Here is a 20,225-nt window from a genome sequence, read left to right on the forward strand (position 1 = left end):
GGAGGAGAATGGTGAAGGTGGATCCCAGGGTATCGGAGTAAAACACTTCCCGTCCCTGGCGCCGTCACTTCTGCACGAGTTGCCCCCCCCCCCCCCCCCCCTTTACCTTGAAGCGGGGGAAGTCGTACACCAGGTAGGTAGGTAACTCGGTTCTTGATTCTCTACGAAAGCAGTTCGCTGCTTGGCCTCACTACGGTCGGTCACAAACGGAACTTGTACAAGCTATGAACACGGCGTGCTTCTAGCATAATTATACAGTGCAGGTGACACAATTATTGATCCGATCGTCGCGACCCGGCTTGTCAAAGGCCCCTGACGTATGTCGGCATCGTTGTGGCCGAGGGATGAAGTCTTGACTGCGGCTAAAAGTGAGTCGGATTATTACACGTACCTCTACCTGCACACTCCATACATCGGCGAAAAAAACCTAACCGGGGTTCGTGCTCGGCACGTGCCTTTCAATTCCACTCATTCTCCGACGTTAATCCCGCACCGGTAATCGGTTATTATTTGTCGCAGAATATTTTTTACCCACTTATGTATGTGGAAATAATTTACAACCCCCGTTTTATTTGATTTCTTATATTTATAATTTACTGCTGTCACGTGACTACAAACGCGCGTGTTTATCAGACGAACCGGTCGTTACCTGTAATCGTAAAATCCCATAATCCTCAAGTCTTGCTCCAATTGTTACGTTGCGAACTTTGCGCGTCAAAGCTTCCGAATCTCAACGATCAGAGATGCTATCGAATTATGTCGAGCATCGTTTAAAATGTTTCTCGTGCAAGTCCGATTTCTGTATGATTTCGATCGGTGAAAGATTGATATAAACCCAGGCACATGTAACAAGTACCTGTAAAGCATGCGTACAATTTTTGAGTCCATATAGGCAGAGTCAAAGCATGCAGGATTACAGGTGCCTATACGAACTGCTAGACTTTCTCCGCGAGCAAGGCTATAGGTTACCTGTATATACACACACACACACACACATATATATGTATATATATATATATATATATATATATATATTCGGCGTGTATACACCTATGCATGTACATAATACTTGCGTATAGATCGATCGATCTGACTGTTTTAAGTGTTGGAGAAATGATAGGGAAGCCTGCAGCGAGTAGCAAAGTAGGAAATCTGCGACGTTCGCGTAATCGAGGCTCGGCGTACGGGGCAGAAACTCGTTTCACACATGCCTGAAAGTCGTATAGACATAATTAACTACAAACTTGCGGTAATCAGGTAATTGCGTTTCATTGTATAAAGAAGTAATTAATTTGTCGGTGCTTATAGCGGTAATCCGGTGGAAGCATTCCTTGTTTATATCACCACATGTTATTTAGACCTTACGTAATTCCCCTCCGGTCGGCCGTCGATGAACCTCCAGGCATTTCTATCATCCCGCAAGCCTTTCTTTATAATATACGCGTACGTGTCTTTTGAGCAAACACGAACTCTCGACGGCCGATGGAGGAGACGAATATTAGGATGCGGTGAAAATTACAGCTGCAAGGTATGCGCGTTAAAGTTTTTGCTAACGCTACGGCTGTAATGAAATAAGACGCACGATCGTGAGCCGGTTTGCCGATCGTTCTGAAACATGTAAATTATAGCTGTGTATAACATGGGAATGTCAGCTCGCGTTTTGCTTTCTCATTTGCACATAGTTATAATTCACAAACTTATCTTATGTGGGGAAAATAAATTTCAAATATACGTATGATAAGTACGATGATAGTAATAAAGTAAAAAAAAAGGAGGAGAAAATACGATAGTTAACACGTTATCGGTATAAATACACATATAACAATTTGCCTGACCTTCTAATTATTCAAGACTTGATTAATAAGTAATAGAAACAAATTAAAACGAAGAAAAGATGGTGATTAGTACTTGTGATTTACAGCTCAGTGCTGGTTAAAAATCGTCTACAGGTAGCGCAGTTAATTTTGTCATCTTTGCAACTTTACCGCAGTCGCGTGATCACAGCGAGAAGATGATTACGATGTAAGGCGACAAAACGTTGAAATTTTTTTGTGAAAATTAGCAGAAAACGTCGTATTTAATTTTTCGAGAATGCATTGTTATGCCGACTTGCAGCAGTGTTGTTACTAAAAGAATTATACCCGCGTGTTTAATACATGGCGTGATAGCGATGGATGGATTATATGTATATTTATGTACAAACTTGCGCTTCCGCGTCCGGCTCTCCAAGCAATTATTCACACGTTAGCAAAGCGTATCCAAAAGCCCGGAGGTGGTGTTTCTTTTGGATGACGAATAACGAGTAGTTTGCCTGTGTCGCATTCCGGAATTACTGACGGGAATCGAGCCGGGCCGTCGGCATCGCGATTACGGTGGAAAATCTGAAACGTGCTGTTTCCGAGATCGGATCATCGCATAATAGAGTCGTCGGGTCGGACAGGCACTTACGCAGCGAAGAAGACGCATGGCAGCCATTCGCCAGCAGATGATTTAAATTTTCCGACGAAATACGGAGAGACGATTCGTCGAGAATTGCTTACGGCTACGATCGGCATTGACAAATATTATGACGTGCAACCGTTATTTTCCACAGATTAATTAAAGATTCATAAATATTCTTGAATCACTAATGATATCGCTTACACCTTATCCTGGCGTTTACGCTTGTGCAATTCGATCAATTTTTCTATCGCTGTTATTCCGTAATTATGCAGTCACTTGTTCACGATATTTGTAACTTCAATATAAATGACGTGGAAAAAGAATTAATCGAATCAAATCCTGACAATGAGATGCGCGTTTGATTTCGCAGACATTCACAGCACGCGTGTAGGCGAACGTTTATGTCTCTGAATGAAAATTTTCAATTATTATCAAACATACGCAATCGAGAGTATTATTTTTTCAGTTATTATACGTTATATGGCGAGAACGTTAAACCGTGACCACAAATACGAACGGAGCTAGCACAGCGTCGCTAATAAACATATTTAAATACAGGTACGCGCCATTGCTCGTTCTGGAGGCAGCGTATAAGGTGATCACAACGGATGTCTTCAGAGATGCATTAAACTGTGTCAGGCGTAAGTGCTAATAACGTGGTCGTATGTTCGTAGAAAAAAAATTGTTTAAGTACTATGGAAATAAATTTATAATCACAAAAAAATCCCACTCGCATCTAATTTAAATCCAATTTAAAATAATTATTACGATTATTGCTCTTGTCGTAGATTCATTCGTGCTAATCAGGATGAATCAACTTTTGACGATTAGGTAAGACACGAATTCCGTTTATTTTTTTTTATCTCCTCGATATTTTGAGATCAAGGAAACGGCCGGTATCCGCATGATTTCTGACGTCAGATTATACGTACTGAACTTTAATTACCGTGTAACAATTTTTTCAATCGAACAACGTGTATTGTTATGCCTTCTAATTGATCTGTCCAGATGAGATGTAAAAACTAGTTTAGTAACGCGATTCGCCTTTCTATATTTTACAGTAATTGCATAAATTTACAAAATTATGTACAATAGAATAAAATCTTCCGAGAAGCTGCGTATAAGGAATAATCACGTGGATAAATGTAGCATGTAAATTAATATAATCCTGCCTGCGCTTATAACTTACCTTACGACCACGTGGTGATACCCGGCTAGCCACCGGCGTCAGTTATTGCTTTGTATGTGGGTCAGTGTAAAGGCCGATGGAAAGCTAAAGGCCCCGATAACAGACGCTCCGACGACGTCCTTCAACAACCGGTGCTGTGAATTAGCCGCTATCTATAACTTGGCCACCGAACGCGACCCGTAGTTACCAACACATACACAGTTACACAGTTACCGACACTTAGCTTAGACACGAACCTTTTTCTAGTAGTTTTCTGACTGACTTTATCGATCATCGGCTCATTTCGTTGCTCTAGATTACTGGCAATTTACCCTGCCTTACCACAGTTTCAATTCTCATCGGGAAAAATCCCTCGATCTTGTTCGATGAGATACGCATGCTGCTGATAAAGTTTCAGAAAATTTCGTCATCGCTGTAGGTGTAATCGTAGCAAGATAATTATTGTATTACATAAACAGAGGAACGTAATTAAAAATGTTTGCCGTGAAAGTTCGGCGTTTACAGCGTTTTTACCTGTCACGTCAAACAATGTAAACAATTGAAAATGAAATTATACAAGGCGCACAAAGTCAGCGCGTAATAAAAATGCAACCGGAAGCTGTAGCATCCGTTGAGTTGCAGAGCTGAATAGAGTGTGTACGGTACGATTCGCAAATGACCGTGATTATGATAGAAACTCACCCGCCGGCAAACTCATACCGAGGAAACAGAAAGGAAGTCACTGCCCATTGGTCCAATCAAGTTCGATGATAAATTATATTGTACGCATTTTATTACATGGACAGATGGATTATAACTTTCGCCGTGCATGGTCACTCGAAGCAATTTGCCATGTGAAATTGGAAATATATTATTATTATTATTATTATTATTATTATTATTATTATTATAAATGTGAAAAGTTGGACGAGGAATGCTTTTTGTTAATTGATTTATTGCTTTGTGATTTACAGTTATATGTTCAAGAAGATATAATCGACATTGCATACCAGCTAGCGAATGTCAATTTGAAAATATCCGAATATACCGTACTTGATTTATTTTTCTGACTATATGCAGAATTCTAATTGAATATTTTTCCATCGCCTTTGCAGGTATATGTTCGAGCGGTAATTGGATAAGTAAATTTATAAATTGTCTTATGCAAATTTTATCCTCCATTTTCAACGAACGAATACCTGGATTGGTAGCAAAGTTGTTATAAAGTGTTCGCAGTTGTTTTTTTTTTTTTTTCAAGCAACAAGTGTCGTTGAAGTGAGGTGCAGAAGTGCGGAAGATTCGTTCTGTTATCACCGTGCTTATCGATTTGGCGGTAAATTTAGTCTGGCGTAGATGAAAGCGATAAAAATTAACGATTTAAAGTTGAATCAACAAGTGAGCTCCGCACACTCCTTGGAGCTATACGTTCGAAATTGAAAAATATTGAATCACATTACAGCAATAATTATGTGCATGCTAAAAGTTGAAGTGCCTTTACATTCATCGAATTACAATTTTAACGAGCAAACGTTTTGAAAAGAATACATGTTGAGTAGTATATTATGACGAAGAGAATCGAATTTGCGTGTTCTTTGGAAAAATGGAAAGGTAGTCTGAAATACGTCCGAGACACGTCACGTGACTCGGTTTGTGCTTAAATCCGCATTTTTGCATGCAAAAATTTGATGGTACGACGTTTTTCAGTTCTCTGTTCTAGCATAAGAATTATCGAACGATGAGTAAATGCGAATAGACGAAACCCGCAATTTGAAATTCGAGAATAACGATGACAACGAACAAAAACGCGAAATATATACCTCGTAGAGAAATACGTGTACGGATTTTCAAAAGTCTAGCGCGTTCCCGCGCCATTGACTTACACAATGCATAATGCAAGAGCTGTCCGCGCGTGAGATTAATTCCTAAAATTGTTAGTCCGCAACATGTACAATACGGAAATCATCGAAACTGGATGAACGAACGAAAGAGTACGATTTCGAATCGAACCAGAATTTACTGTGTAAGAAGATGTCACGGGAGGGATCGAATCTCGCACTGGCATATCCAGTTGTTACGAAATATTGCGGTAATTTTATTGCAGATAGCTACAAGAAAAAAAAAAAAGAAAAGAAAAAGTTGACCGCGGTCAGTTTACCGCAGAAAGTGAGGATTCGACTTGTGCTGCGTAATACAACTGCAGTGGCTTTGCGCGATTACGTAATCGTTTGTTGATCCGATCATCATCGCGTAACGTAATTAGGGACCCGAATTACGTTTTCACGCATTCGTGGTGAAATTTGAGAGAGGTGAATCCTCAGCACGAAAAAAAGATTAGTGCGTGTTTATTCGTAAATATATATGTCTTAACGAGGAAGTAATCGAGGCGTCGTTGATGCGATGAATGTTAAAATGCTTTAATTATGAGATCGGAGCTTGTTATAGGCATTGACGTAACTGCGAATGATGGAATGCGTTAAATCAACTGTCTACGTTTTTTGCTGCAATTTTTTTGTATCTCTATATTTTCTTCTTTGTCTTTCGAAGAGCGTGCAGCGAACGTAAAATAATTAATAATAATCCGGCAATCGTTAATGGTCCGTACGTGAGAAAAAAGTGTAAAAAATAGAAATGAATTAAAAAAGGAGAGCTTTGTTCATACCCTGGTGTATAATATTGCATGAGGTTTATATACCTCTGTTCGCGAAGGCAAATTTACGTTCGTGCGTTGCACAACGAATGAACTACTCTATACCTATATACCTTGGAGGAAGAAAACAGGGGAGAAAGGTGCTCGATCGTTCTTACGCAACGAAGAAAGAGTGCGAGAGAGAGAAAGAGAAAAGAAAATAAATACGCACACAAATGAGTATGAGCACAGAAAAAGAGGTAATAAAATGACTGAAAAAAGAAAAGGAAATCCAAAATCTACGAACGCACGCTATGCGAGATAATCGAGATGACTTCGCGGATTCTCGCGGGTGAGGAGAATCATTTTCTCTTCTCCTTCGTCAAAGTGATGAACCTGAGGTACAAGAAGCATTGTAGAAATTGTATGAGAGCATAATATGTTCGTTACACTCGTGCAGATTCCAAATCAGCTCGGAGATTAGGTTAAAAATCGGTACGTTTCATTAATTTCATCGCGAGATTGTCGTACATCGGGTATTTCTCATATTATTATATCACGAAGTTCCAAAGAGTTCTTTGAAAATATAAAAATATGAAATACTGGAATTGTAAACAAAAGCTTTAACTAGGTACATGAAAGAAAAAAAATTGTTTCAGTAAATTTCTAGAAATTAGTCTTTTGAATAAAATTAGTAATCACAGAGTGAAACGAAACGAATCCATCACGTATCCGACCATTTTGAAGCAATTCGAAACGACGCATCGATATCCAAGCTTTTGATTATGATTCCGGTAGTTTCTATTTGCATTTTTTATTTTTTCAACACCATCTTCGTAGTCTGTGAATATAATAATTTGATAAATACTCGAGGCTTGGATCTTGCATGCACACACATTTCTATGCTTGATACGAACAATCATAGTAGGATTTCTTCGTAAATGTAATAACGGCGAAGGCACACTTCGTACTTGGGTCACGCTTCCTACCTAATTATACCCGACAACGTAGCGACTGCCTGAATTATAGACGGACGAGCATGCAGGAAGTGCGTTGATCCATCCACTTGAACCTTTCTCCAGAGGTACTTCCATTCGAAATTTATTTCCTCCTTAATCCCGAACGAGTAACTGCAACTACGACTCGTTAAGCGAATCGACCGCGTGTAGGTACGATATTATACCCCGAGACTTGGCGAACTATCCGCGCTTTACAAACTCCGCATATCGATTCGTGCAGATCGTGCATCATTTTACGAGAAAACTTCGCAATAAATTACACCGCAATTTAAGCTAATTACAACCAACCGAGTGATATAAGCTCCTCCTTTTCGTCGGTAATAATTCGTGAATTATTATTTTTTGAAAGAGGAAAAGAAAAGAGTACATTCTGAGTTTAGTGGCAAAATACGCGTGCATAACAAAACATGCTTCTGGGATTAAATATTTACCGGAAGTTTCACCGCGTGCATTAACTGTACTGCAACTTATCGTATACGATGGCTATACGAGTGTGATTTTGACCAATTTACACAAACTAAATCAATCGAGCTTATAATGTTTGATCAATTCTATAGGCATAAGGTTTCGCGACGTATTCGGTATTTATCCTGCAAATAATTTCAATCCGAGTAACGAACTCGTCGAGGAAGTTCGATTGCGTTTTACGGTTTGTGGTGTGTAGTGTGTGTAGTCAGTGATATACCGGCAGTACAGGAAGCGAAACAGCATTGCCGGCGGGAAGGACGCGAAATCTGGGACAGTTCTTAACTCTCAGCCACGGCTGGGCCCCGTCACAAAGGTACACCTTCTCACTCTCCCTTTTCAAATAATAATTATTTAACAGCGACTTGGTTACCTGGTGAAATGCCTGCGGGTCAGTCCGCCTTCCCCTCTCTTGCTTCTCGCCCGAATTCCGACCACTTTCGATTAAAACATATGTGGCGCCTGCGCACGATGGAACAAACAAACGATCCGAGGTGTCCGTGAAACGAAATTGGTTTTTTAAATCCTTGCCCGAAGATATGACGCTATTGAAAAACATCTCTGCAAAACTTACGAATATACACACGGCGCTCGTTTACGAAACTTAATTTCACCGGAAGTCAGAACGGTCACAAGGTGGACAATTGTGTCTGAAAAGCCTGAAGAAATATCAAAGAATTTCAGAACATACCCACTTACGGTTGTTCTTGAAAATTTGGCGAAACTTGGTGATCAATGAAATGTTTAAATTATTCAAATTATAGCGAATATCTTGAAACTAGCTGTCCTTGTTTCTTCTACCTCACTATCCGCTCGCTCGAAGGTTTCGAAAATATTTTTCGGCATTTGACAGTTCTTATTTACATATACAGATGATAATTGTTTTGACAGTAAGAATATCCATACGTAGGTATGCCAACGAAAACTTCATATCTTCTAGTACATTTAACGTTATACTTTCTATCAATAAGTAATGCAATGTCAACGTTTTTGAGAGTACAGAAAAACAGATCGGAAAACAAGGAAAAATCAGCGAACGTTTAAATCCGAATCGTGTGTCGACCTTGTGAGTCAGTTTTCCAGAAACGACTCGAACACAATTCGAACATTTCGCAAAACGCAGAATTGACATTACATGGTACAATATATGGACACAACGATCGTTCAGTGGGTCAGCGATCAAACTCTCACATATATTACACTAATTGTTTACAGTTATAAAGTTTCCCCAATATCGAGACAGGAATTTGTTGGAGTGAATGTCGAATCGGAGAACGCGTGAGACTCTTGGAAAGGAAAGGATTGAAATTTATAAAAAAAGTTTGAATAGTGTTTGCTGGTTAAAGAAACACAAGTCGTGACTCGTGCCAATTTCGTGCGTATTCTGTTCTTTTCTTATTGAGTACAGATGTGAGAAATCCTTCGTAGTAGATATCGTTGGATCAATCTCAAAGTTCATTCATTTGTGAAAACTGTACGTATATACCTGCATGTACACTTATACATACATTATGTACAAGGCGCGAAGGTAAGTGTACCGTATACAGTGCGTGACTGAAGTTACGGGTCATGAATATGGAATGGTGATAATTATTCGTGGAATGTGCCTGACCAACTTACTTAGATTAAACGTACCAATATTCGCACCTCATCGAACGATTCAACGTTCTGCAAATTATAATACAACTGCGGTACAAATTACAGCTTCTTATCTCTGCGGCGATTCATTTGTCATCGACGTCAAGTGTTCCATTCAACGATCGGACAAAAGATCGACCGGAAATCAATTTTTTCCACCGCACAGTGACTAGGTTCCTTTATTCTTCAGAGCAGCGTATGACGGAATTTGTAACTTCCGTTGATCTTTCGAATCAGATACGCGTATATCATAGGTTGCATATAATCTCTGCAAGCTCTGTCTCCTTGATGTGCATCAAGGCGAACTTGTTGTCGCGGTATTTTGTCATTGTTTTATAAACGAACAACTCACCCTCGTGCAGCGATCCTTCACCCATGAAAAGTGACTGGATGTTTTCCATTAACCGTTAAATGCTGGCACGAATAGAACGATTAATGCACTAAACTCTCTATAAACGTGACTTCCTGGTGTTTCACCGTAATTCGCCGCAACCTTAAATCATCTCACGTATAATCAGGCGTAATGCATGCTATTTACACGCGCCTACGGTTCTTTGCTTTCCGCTTTGCGCATGTTTTTGTCTGCACAAGTACATTTGATTATACATACGGTTGCGTTTCAGTATTTATCTGCAGGATATATAATATATACATGTGCAATGAACACGCATCATGAATAATTGTGCTTACTTTGTAGCTAAAGTAGAAACTTTATCGCGTACGATCGTTTCATCCTCATTATCAGCTTGCGCATTTTGCACGCGCGTGCGACGGCTCCACGCGTGCATAAATAGCGACATGAAAGCGAAGCCGACCCAGCGAACAGAGTGCGAGAATAGTGCTGGTCAGTTAGAAGCGAGCATCTTTCTTCCTGCAGCGTTGCAGTAGCCGCTCGATAACTTTCCGCTCTTGGGGCTGTAGAGGAGGAGAATTCCCGCGGACGGGAACGCGGACTGAAATAGAGCGGGCAAGTAACGAGACACGTTGTAACACACTCGATTACAAACTACGTGGTATAGGAATACGTCTGTTGTAAATAATTAGAAATTGGATTTTCCGAGCTCGAGGTTATTGTACAACGTAATTATAGAGTGCAAGGTCGTTAAGGTCTAGGTATAAGGTGCGCGTTGGCAGCTGTTAGTCACAGCCATAAGAGAACGGGTTATAGAAATCGACCTGTCGCTGTACGATACTGCGGTGAAAAGTAATATAATGAGCATTTATCCTGTCCGACATGTTGGCTGTTGCAGGCGTAGGTATGGGTGTGTAATGATTAATGAACGACGAACTCGCGCGTATTATAGCTGTTCACCTTAATGTTCGATATTATCATAATTGAGCCATTTATAGGTTGGACGGCGTGTGTGGTTCCGATGTACAGAGACCCACTGGCACAGACGTGATGCCCAAGTGTTGATTTTGCTGCAGCATGTCCAGGAAGTGGAATTTCGAGACAGTCGGTCAGCAATCGCTCGATCGCAAATGCGGATCGAAATGCAAATCCAAAAAGTGAAAGAACGCCAGTTAACTGCCGAATGCGAAACGTGTGCGTGCGGATGATTTAATCGAATCGTGGTTAAAAAATCGATCGTGCACAGAAGTTTTCAAAGAGATTCGAATGTATAACTACTTGGAAGTTACCTGGTAAATGGCTTACCAAACCTATGAAAACGTAATGAATTATAGTTGAGGTCCGGGGAAATTTAACGTGTTATATTTGGTGCAGACATCGAGCTCTCAGCGGAGGTGTCGAGATGATTTTGGAACTGAAAATTGAAAGAGAAACGCTCGATTATCGCCAAGTTTTATTTCTGATAGGTATATAATCAATTAGCGGGAGCACAATTCTCACGATTTTCATATCACGTGATATAGTAATTAAAAGCCTTTTCATATGCACGCATAACGGGTAGACAATTTTCCTGTAAACAATTTTGTAAGTCCAACGTATCTATGGTTGGCTGTATCGAAATAACCACATGCTCGCTTGAAGAACTTGTTGCACGCGAGTAAGTATCGTTGAAGGTCAGATTTGGCGTCATCGGAGTGAAGTATAATTAAAAACCGATCAATTTCTCCTCGGTAATGATGGTATCGGGTACTTCAGCTTTTAATTCTATTACAGCACCGCCTGCCCCATGGCCAGTTTTGCAATTTCAATAACAGAACAATCACCGTCTGCAATCGATATCGCAATCGTCGCTCGATCAAAACAATATATTTTACAGTTACATACTACAGAGAGTGTCAAGTCGTCATAGAATGTTAAAGGATTTGGAATATTGTTCGGAAGAACTTTTAAACTTGAAACGATTGTTGCGTGTGATGTGATGTAGCATTCGGTGATTGTTAATCTTACAAATTCGTTCCTCGAGTGACTGCTCCTCGTACGTTATTCATCTGAAATACACACGTGCCTCATACATGTTCAATGATCATTGTTATGAATAATTTCAGATATTACGCTTAATGTCCGGTTCTGTGCAACGTTTCTTTTTTTCATTAGTTTTTTCCTCCTCATCGGCACAGAATGCGAGAAAATGAAGTAACAGCGGCGTGAATGTGGCACACTGGACGTGCCCTGTTTGCGTGCAATCGGGTATAGCCATTATCGGCGTGGTTACAAAATATTTGAAAAACAATTACAGGATAATGGCCGATGCTTGGCAAAAAGAGCACGTGGCTGCTGCAACAGCCTGCCGTTGACAGCCTTGACGATTAACTTTATAAGTCAGTATTTCGCGATGACATATTATATATAACACAAGCATCACGACGGCGAGAACGTAGTCAACCGATTCAATGAATCGTTATGCAATTCAACGCCCATACTATACGTGTCACCATCTGCGTCGGCATAAGATACCAAGTATTATGTCACGTCGAATTACCAACCACGTGGGAAGCGGACAATATTGGTATAGCATTCAAATATTTTTATCGTCACCTGCTAAACCACGATGCTTCTGATAGTCCGTTTATCCCTTTTATCGCTCGTTACCTGCATCGACTACGATGATACGAAAATGTCACTGCTAAGATCAATGAGGAAAATCCGAGTCATCGAGGTCAGGAATGCCGAATTTTGTTACAAAAGTAAGATAAAATCTATTTTTTTTCAACACAATTGCACACACCTCATTAATTCAGACTCAAATTTTCGTTTATAGACATTACGAAAAATGTTTTCTTCATTATTGTAGACAGATATTGATGTCGATTCTGGTGGTTCTCTTGTTTAGATTTAAACTGTACCGAATTTATGTTGTTTTTTTTACCGATAGTCACCGATTCTTGAGAAGATAAAAAAAAAAATCTCGATACTTTTGGTAAACCGCGGCGATTGCATAACGCAGTCGATAGAACTTCCATGAAATAGCGAACACCGCGCGGCTTCTCCGCACCTCTCTCTTTTTCCCTCGGTCGTCATGCACCGGGTGAAGACCCGCGAAGGCCGTGTAGAAGCGGACAATTCTACTGCACGAAAAATACCTGTAATGGGTCGCAATTGATATGCGAAGTGAATCGCCGTACCTCAAATCTGGCAAGTAAGTATTACTGTAATCACGTTTCGCGACAAGGTTTTTAAAAACTTTTTAACGACAGTCTCGCAAGCTCCGCGCTCTGCGGGTTTTCAAATCGAGGAAAGGAACAACACGCGTCTGCCTATTGCCTCTGGCTGCAGAATGAAAGACAGAGAGAGTAGCCGCGGCTTTCACCGAAGCCTTCGCCTCCGCCTTATCTTGTGTAGGCATTTATTATATAGACCTGCGGGAGCTGCCCCGAAGGTGGGACAAGTTTGGCGCCAGTGAGATCCAGAACGAGAAATGACCGCGAGAAATTGTGTTCAAGGAATTTCTCGTGACATAACTTGAACAACAAACCGCCGTAACGCAAACTTGGCTCTCGCCCGATATTCCTGTCGGACAACTTAAAAGCTGCTCGGCCGTTCCGCGATCCGAAGCCCGCGCGTGCAGTTGCAAAAATTACGAATCGCAACGAGAATTAACCGCGATATTAAAATATCGAGCCACACTTTAACTGTACCCGAAATTTAACGCTTCACGACTGCGTAGTTTCAAGGGATGTTAATCTCGGTTACTCCGAACACCTTATTTACATCCCACATTTAGTCTTGTCATGTTTGCTAGCTTGACTATCCGACGTAGTCAACAAATTCTCGAATATGAGTTAATTGAAGCTTTGTTGTGTAAAAACTCGAAGAATACGGAACCGGCCCCACTTGCCTTTGGTCGTGTGGTGAAATATTATAATGTACAAAACAACACTCGTTCCATTTTAGCGTCCGCGTTAATTTCGTTAGATAAAGAGGAGCGTAAAACCTAGTCTATAAGAGAGTTGAGTCAAATTTTTCAACGGTGACACATCGACGTCTACACGAATTTTTAGTCAGAGATAAAATTAAGCCTCATTAAGATCCCCGGATTTGCATGGATGCCGAATTTATCACATTCGATAGCTTATCCAGAGTGTATCGCATTGCACCAGCATTGACCTGAATTACGACGTAAACTATATTCTGACCTAGAAATATTATACAGTAGAGTGATGACGGTAAATCAGCCGATGAAATTGGGTCGGGAAATAGAGAATTTATTCCTTCGGAGATGTATTAGTGCGGCATATAGAACTTTCTCGATTTAACCCCCCGACACCCCGAACGGCTCGTTTAAAATTCGATACAGCGTGACCTGCCGTTATCCTATAAGCGATGTAGGTATGCAGACAGTCCAAAACGGAAATCCTTTCACCGGCAAGCGTAACTGTGCAAATCTCGAGTAGCGGCATTCAAACTTGTGCTCGAGGCAAACCGCAATGTGGACTAAATTTCCTTGAAGACAAACGACTTGGAAACCTTTTAAACCACTTTTCAAATCGAATATATAACGCATGACGTCGGTGAGGTCGTCCATCAAGAGTCTGAGACCTCAGCAGGAAACGGACGGTAATTTCGTAACGCATAAGTGTTCGTAATGTGTGCCTTGGAGATTAGAGTCAATGGCCTGCGAAACGTCAAACGGTTGTCGAAGCCGGGGTGCTGTTAGATAACGAGTAAAGGTCGCCAAAACCAAACTACTAAAATTATGAAATGGGCATTGACGTCATTTGAGGAAACAACTTTTTCTGGCGATATTATAATGATATGCGACGCGATGTCGAAGGTATCGAACTCCCTGTTATACAATCGTGAAACCGCGCTGCGGCAACTCAGCGTCGAACGAATCAATATACCGATCATAGATTCCTAAAAGAAAAAGGTGAAATTGGGTGATATTAAAAATTCATTCTCAACTTTAAAATAGAAAGGAGCAGTTGCCCCATGGTGAAAAATACGCTACCCAATATCAGGCTACGATGAAATCCTCAACGTCTTGGCGTATTTATACATTTCAGAGAAAAATTGCTGAAGATTTTTTCCAACACATGACATTTTACAGCAATTCTATCTATACCCGCAAAGTGTACTGTAAAGGATCGGATTGTTCAAGTATTCAAAATCGTTCTTCAAATTTTTCAAACCTATGCTCCCTTATATTTTCTAAATGTAAACCTTAAATGAGGACCTTATTATACTATCGATATAATGATCCATCTTTGTGAATCTTGTGAAAATATCAAAATACTAATGCAGCTCACCGGTTCAAACTAACGTGCATTATAATAAGGACATTTAGTTGAAATATTTATTAATCGTTAGTAATTATTATTAGTGTAAGTTTAAAACTATCGCGTATTATCTTGTACCGACCATCCCAACCCTTTCTTATCAGAGTTATTAGGAATTACCCTAAGATAAGCTCATGCGGATATTGCTTACAAAAACTTTTACAAATTCTTAACGCATTGCAGCATTGGAAATATTTTTGACTTAGCGTTGCAAAAAACAGCTACCGAGTGAAGAAGGCATCGAGACGCCACTGACCGATGAAAGTGATTATGGCACATCACGATTCGGTTTATGTAAAAAGTGAAGTATAACCGTATTGGTTATACCAAGTCCTTCGAATCTACGACTCGCAGCCTCCGGATCGGAACGTATAAATATATGATACAAGTATATTCGAAAGACATTTCGAGGCCCTATCACGACGATGCTTTATACGGAGGTCAACCAAATTCCCCATTCGATGACACGTAACGCAATCCCCTCTCCATTCGCGTTAGCTAATAAATAGTCAAAACTTCAATAACAACTTCGGCAAAGACTGATTCAATTCCCATGCGGTCGCCGGTCTGTTTACAACCCCGGAGCATTCTTTACGATCTAATACCGTAATCTAATATAGTACGATAACATCGCGAACTGTAAGGTGAAAATTGCGGTTGCAGTATGCGAAGGATCGTTGCTGGTCAGAAGCGAGTTGACGAGGATTCAATGGGGTCGACGTTGGTCTTGGCATTAGCAATCTTTCTGGCTCCCGCAATTTGCCATGCCGGAATCCTGGACCCGTGGCAATGGGCGCGCAGTGATCGCATTGAGGTCAACATCCCTTGGCTACTTTGTGAGTAACAATCAATCTGCTTTGTGAGCACGGTGGTTTTAACACGCGTGTAACGCTTCGCGGGATTTCCGAATTACAGTCGAAAACGAAACACGGTGTTACGAGGATCTTGGCTGTCTCAACATCACCAGGAGCTGGTACCACCTGCTTCACAGACCATTCAACGTTTTCCCACTTCCCAGGGAAGTCATCAACACCAGATTCATTCTTTATACCAAAGCGAACCCGACGGAGGTAAGTTTCATCACCAGCCCGACAATCGCTTGGTGATTTAACTAATTCAAATCCTCTTTCTCAGGGCCAAGTCCTGATTGCAAGTAAAGACAAATCCATCAAACGTTCAAACTTTGACCCAAAGCGTGAAACTAAGTTCATTATACACGGTTTCATAGACACGCCGCTCAGCAATTGGGTGAAGGTGAGTGAGAAATTTTATTACCTTCATTTAAAAGTAATAAGCTATACGCGCGGATTAAAGAAGAGACTAAAAATACCAGCATGGGTACGTTAATGGCCTGAAAATCTTTAATATTGTACATCGTACGCCAGCATACCGCAGCGCAATGTTTTTAGAGAATAACAGTATTAATCGATTCAACGCGTTTCTGCGCGTAACCAATCTTTTAACTATCTACATAATCTGTGAGTAAACTGTGGAACCACGTTCCTAAGTACGGCTCTTGATTTCTCTTTACCTTGAATCAATTAATCAGGAATAGTATGATCCAAATGATTACTACCCGCGCAACTCGGTTTGAATACCTTTTGGCACTTAAGCTGACTTGCGTGTCTCCTAATGTTGTTATTTACGATTTTTAAACATCACCGATACGATAACTGCGTTTCACTTTATTGTCATTCCATGCTGATGACAATTTCAGACAAAACGTTAAAATCTAACGTAACTAGCTATTAAGAAAACGACTCCAGAAATAACCTCGGCCAAATTTATTGTTTCCTCAATGAGGTCAAATAGTGTAATAATTTCCATAACGTGATTATTTTCACATCTGTCACAATTCAACGAGTTCTTTAATGTACCGATAACAGGAGATGCGCAACGAGCTTCTTAAGCATTCCGACTACAACGTGATAATAGTGGACTGGGCGGGTGGCAGCCTTCCGCTCTACACTCAAGCAACAGCCAACACTCGACTAGTTGGCCTTGAAATAGCACATCTCGTCACTCATCTCCAGGCAAGTCAAAAGCCCCGTGTAATAATTTCTCTCGAACATGGAACGAAAACACCCCTGAAATAACGATGATTTCATGACGATCCACATCCAGACAAACTACGGACTCGACTTGGAGAACGTTCACCTCATCGGACACAGCCTCGGAGCCCACACCGCGGGTTACGCGGGCGAAAAATTAGCAGGACAAATCAGCCGCATAACCGGACTGGATCCAGCCGAGCCCTACTTTCAAGGAATGCCAAATCACTTGCGGCTCGATCCCTCGGACGCTAAGCTGGTCGACGTCATCCACACAGACGGAAAGAACATATTCTTCCTAGGTGAATGTCGATAACGATAACCGACGTATCCCTTCTCCTTAAAATGTGGAAGTAACCAAATCGATTGACCAGCTCTTCTTCCCCAAGGTATTCCGGGATACGGAATGAGCCAGCCCTGCGGGCACCTCGACTTTTATCCCAACAACGGAAAGGAGCAGCCAGGCTGCACTGACCTCAGCGAAACTACGCCATCCTTGCCTCTTACTCTAATCCGCGAAGGTCTCGAAGAGGCCTCCAGGGTCCTGGTAGCGTGCAACCACGTACGTGCAATAAAACTCTTCACTGAAAGCATCAACTCCAAGTGTCAATACGTTGCTCACGAATGCGGAAGCTTCTCGAGCTTCATGCGAGGCGAGTGCTTTTCTTGCAAAAGTAACAGTAGCCTCAGCTGCGCTGTGATGGGATATCATGCTGACAAGAGTCCGGCGCTTTTTAAACACCAGAGTCAAGATCAGGACGACACCACGCCGCTTCTCGGTTCAAGATTCTTCTTCACTACCGGCAAGGAAGAACCTTACTGCAGTGAGTGTTGACATTTCGTAACCGTGAAACCGGTGAGCTGGCCACTTCACATCCATTCCGGCTTTAGCACAATATTTGAGTATCTGCGTGCGTAATTCGGATAGTAATAAGGACTCCTAGTGTCAAGACGAGCCGCCACTTAGCGAGCATTAGATGTGAAGTCGAACTTGACGTTTTGTGTCGATCACTAATAATTGTAAATATCAACGGGCTTGTCATTTTAATCCAGTTCACAGTTAATAAACTGCCAAGCTTAATTCCAGAGTATGATAATCGTTTAGAATATCGTTGGAAACTTTGGATTCCGCGAAATATATAATTCAATCGCGTTTAATCCAAATTATCGCTTGTCTGCTCGCAGGAAAACATTACAGAATTACCATCGACCTCGCGAGACCTTCGACAGCTGAAAGCTGGGTCCAGGGCTTCATGAAAGCGACCCTCCACGCCGATAACGGTGTAATCCGCAACTTGGACCTCACCCCAAGGTATGCGTTGAAACCAACCCTTTCAGTAACGCTTTTTTCAACCCCTTTAATATTTTTACCGAGCAGTTGAAAAACTCATCCTATGAAATATCTTCAGACGCACTCGTATATCAATCCATAATTGAATTCATTCCAGTCTTACGATGAAAGGTATACGGGAATCCGTAATGGATTTCTACGTGTTTGCTCAGAAATTTATTACACACCATCCGATCGATTTCAACATTTAGCCACAGTTCGATTAACCATCTCGTAAACTTGTAGCGGATACATGAAGCTTGAACATGGAACAACGGCGAGAATGGTGGTCTCGCACACCGGGGGTGCGAGTGGAGATATCGGAAAAATAAGACGGGTTGAGCTTTCGTGGGAATACGACATGGACGTGCTGCAGCCGCGATCCTTGTGCTTTTTCTGGTGCAACGATCGCCTCTATGTCAACAGCGTAGCTGTTGATATTATGGAACTTCCTGGCAGAGGGTGAGTAAATTTATCGTCATCTCGCTCGCCTTATTCTCATAATTTTGTACTCGTTTTTCGTGTGTTACTTTTTATCATTACGTACATAAATTTATCATGTGTTGTAATATTTTGCAACAGGAAAAGAGAAGCGGACTTTTCAAGCAAACTTTGCTCAGCTGGCAGACAAGAGTTCGCTGAAATAGCAAGCAGATCGAGTGCTTCCTTCGTCGACAATTGTTCGTAGCGCTGCAAATCGGCGATAAAGGTAGCTGGACTGATGAAAGCATCATGCTGAAAAGAAATCAGCGCAACTGATTCTGTAATGTACGATAACAATGGTAGAACTGGGTTACAGTTTAACGGAAATTCAAAATCAGGTAATAACGTTACTCGAAGAATCAGCGCTGGTCTTTACCAGTATTAATGTGATCACGTTGTAGATAAACTTTTAGATGTTATATATATATATATGTGTGTGTGTGTGTGTGTGTGTGTGTGTGTATATGTACATGTGACTATCACCATTGTAGTCTTGATATAACATGTAGTTTTCGAGCAATTTTAAGACTAATCGTTATTGTGTAAACTAAATGTACGTATGTAAATACTTGAAATTGTGTAGCCTAGCTATCTTACTTACGATTAATTGACTAGCTCATAAACACGTATGTGCCTAGACTATGGCGCATTAGTATATGATTGAGATTATTATTCATCAAAGTTATACAGGCGTGTTATATTTTCTGTAAATTAGTGCCACCAGCCATGGCCTAGAAAATTATTGACGTAAGTTAATCTGTGTGATACTGTTTTTTAATAATTTAAGGTAAGCCTGTGCAGGCCGCGGAAGTCCCGTAATTATAGTCTTCAGAAATACTATCACAAGTCACTTGCCCATTGTACATATTCATCTTCGTAGATACTTCCGTAAAAGTATTCAAGGCTCGAGCAGCGCTGAGGATTGTGAAAGATTGATTGAAGGGTTTGATGTGGTTGATTTGTTATTTTCTTTTATCGTAAAAAACTGCAGATAAGACGAAAACTTGGAAACTTAATACGAATCTACTTCTGTATATTGCTAAATGGTCGTAATTATGTGTCTCAAAAATAAATACGTATTAAATCATAATACTAGTTTTTTGATTGGTACTTTCCCTCTAAAAAAAAAATCACATACCAACGTTATGTGTCATACTTATTAATCGTAACTGTTAATTAGAATAATTCGACCGAGGATTCATTTGAAAAGTTAAATAAACCTAGAGTAATGGATTAACGTTTTGATGTTTTTTAAATTCGACCAACATTCTACTGTAAAAATCCAAAAAGGGCCTTTCTTCTTTTGTAAAACTTG

The 20,225-nt window shown here is 40.7% G+C and overlaps 1 protein-coding gene across 2 annotated transcripts; it reads left to right on the top strand.

Moving 5' to 3' along the window:
* The first annotated feature begins 166 nt into the window (after nucleotides 1–166).
* Nucleotides 167–20,000, top strand: LOC124217076 (pancreatic triacylglycerol lipase). Of its 2 annotated transcripts, XM_069135319.1 has the most exons (10): nucleotides 167–368; nucleotides 15,710–15,882; nucleotides 15,962–16,116; nucleotides 16,181–16,300; nucleotides 16,933–17,073; nucleotides 17,165–17,399; nucleotides 17,487–17,921; nucleotides 18,283–18,409; nucleotides 18,674–18,889; nucleotides 19,010–20,000. In XM_069135319.1, the coding sequence occupies exons 2-10, from the start codon at nucleotides 15,711–15,713 to the stop codon at nucleotides 19,113–19,115; spliced, it is 1,707 nt and encodes a 568-aa protein (XP_068991420.1). In that variant the 5' UTR covers nucleotides 167–368; nucleotide 15,710; the 3' UTR covers nucleotides 19,116–20,000. The 2 variants fall into 2 exon arrangements, with proteins under 2 accessions (XP_068991420.1, XP_068991421.1); XM_069135320.1 differs by lacking the exon at nucleotides 167–368 and having other exon boundaries at nucleotides 15,572–15,882.
* The last annotated feature ends 225 nt before the right edge of the window (nucleotides 20,001–20,225 follow it).

This window comes from Neodiprion pinetum, chromosome 4 (genome assembly GCF_021155775.2).
Source record: "Neodiprion pinetum isolate iyNeoPine1 chromosome 4, iyNeoPine1.2, whole genome shotgun sequence".
In the NCBI taxonomy this organism is placed as follows: Eukaryota; Metazoa; Arthropoda; class Insecta; order Hymenoptera; family Diprionidae; genus Neodiprion; species Neodiprion pinetum.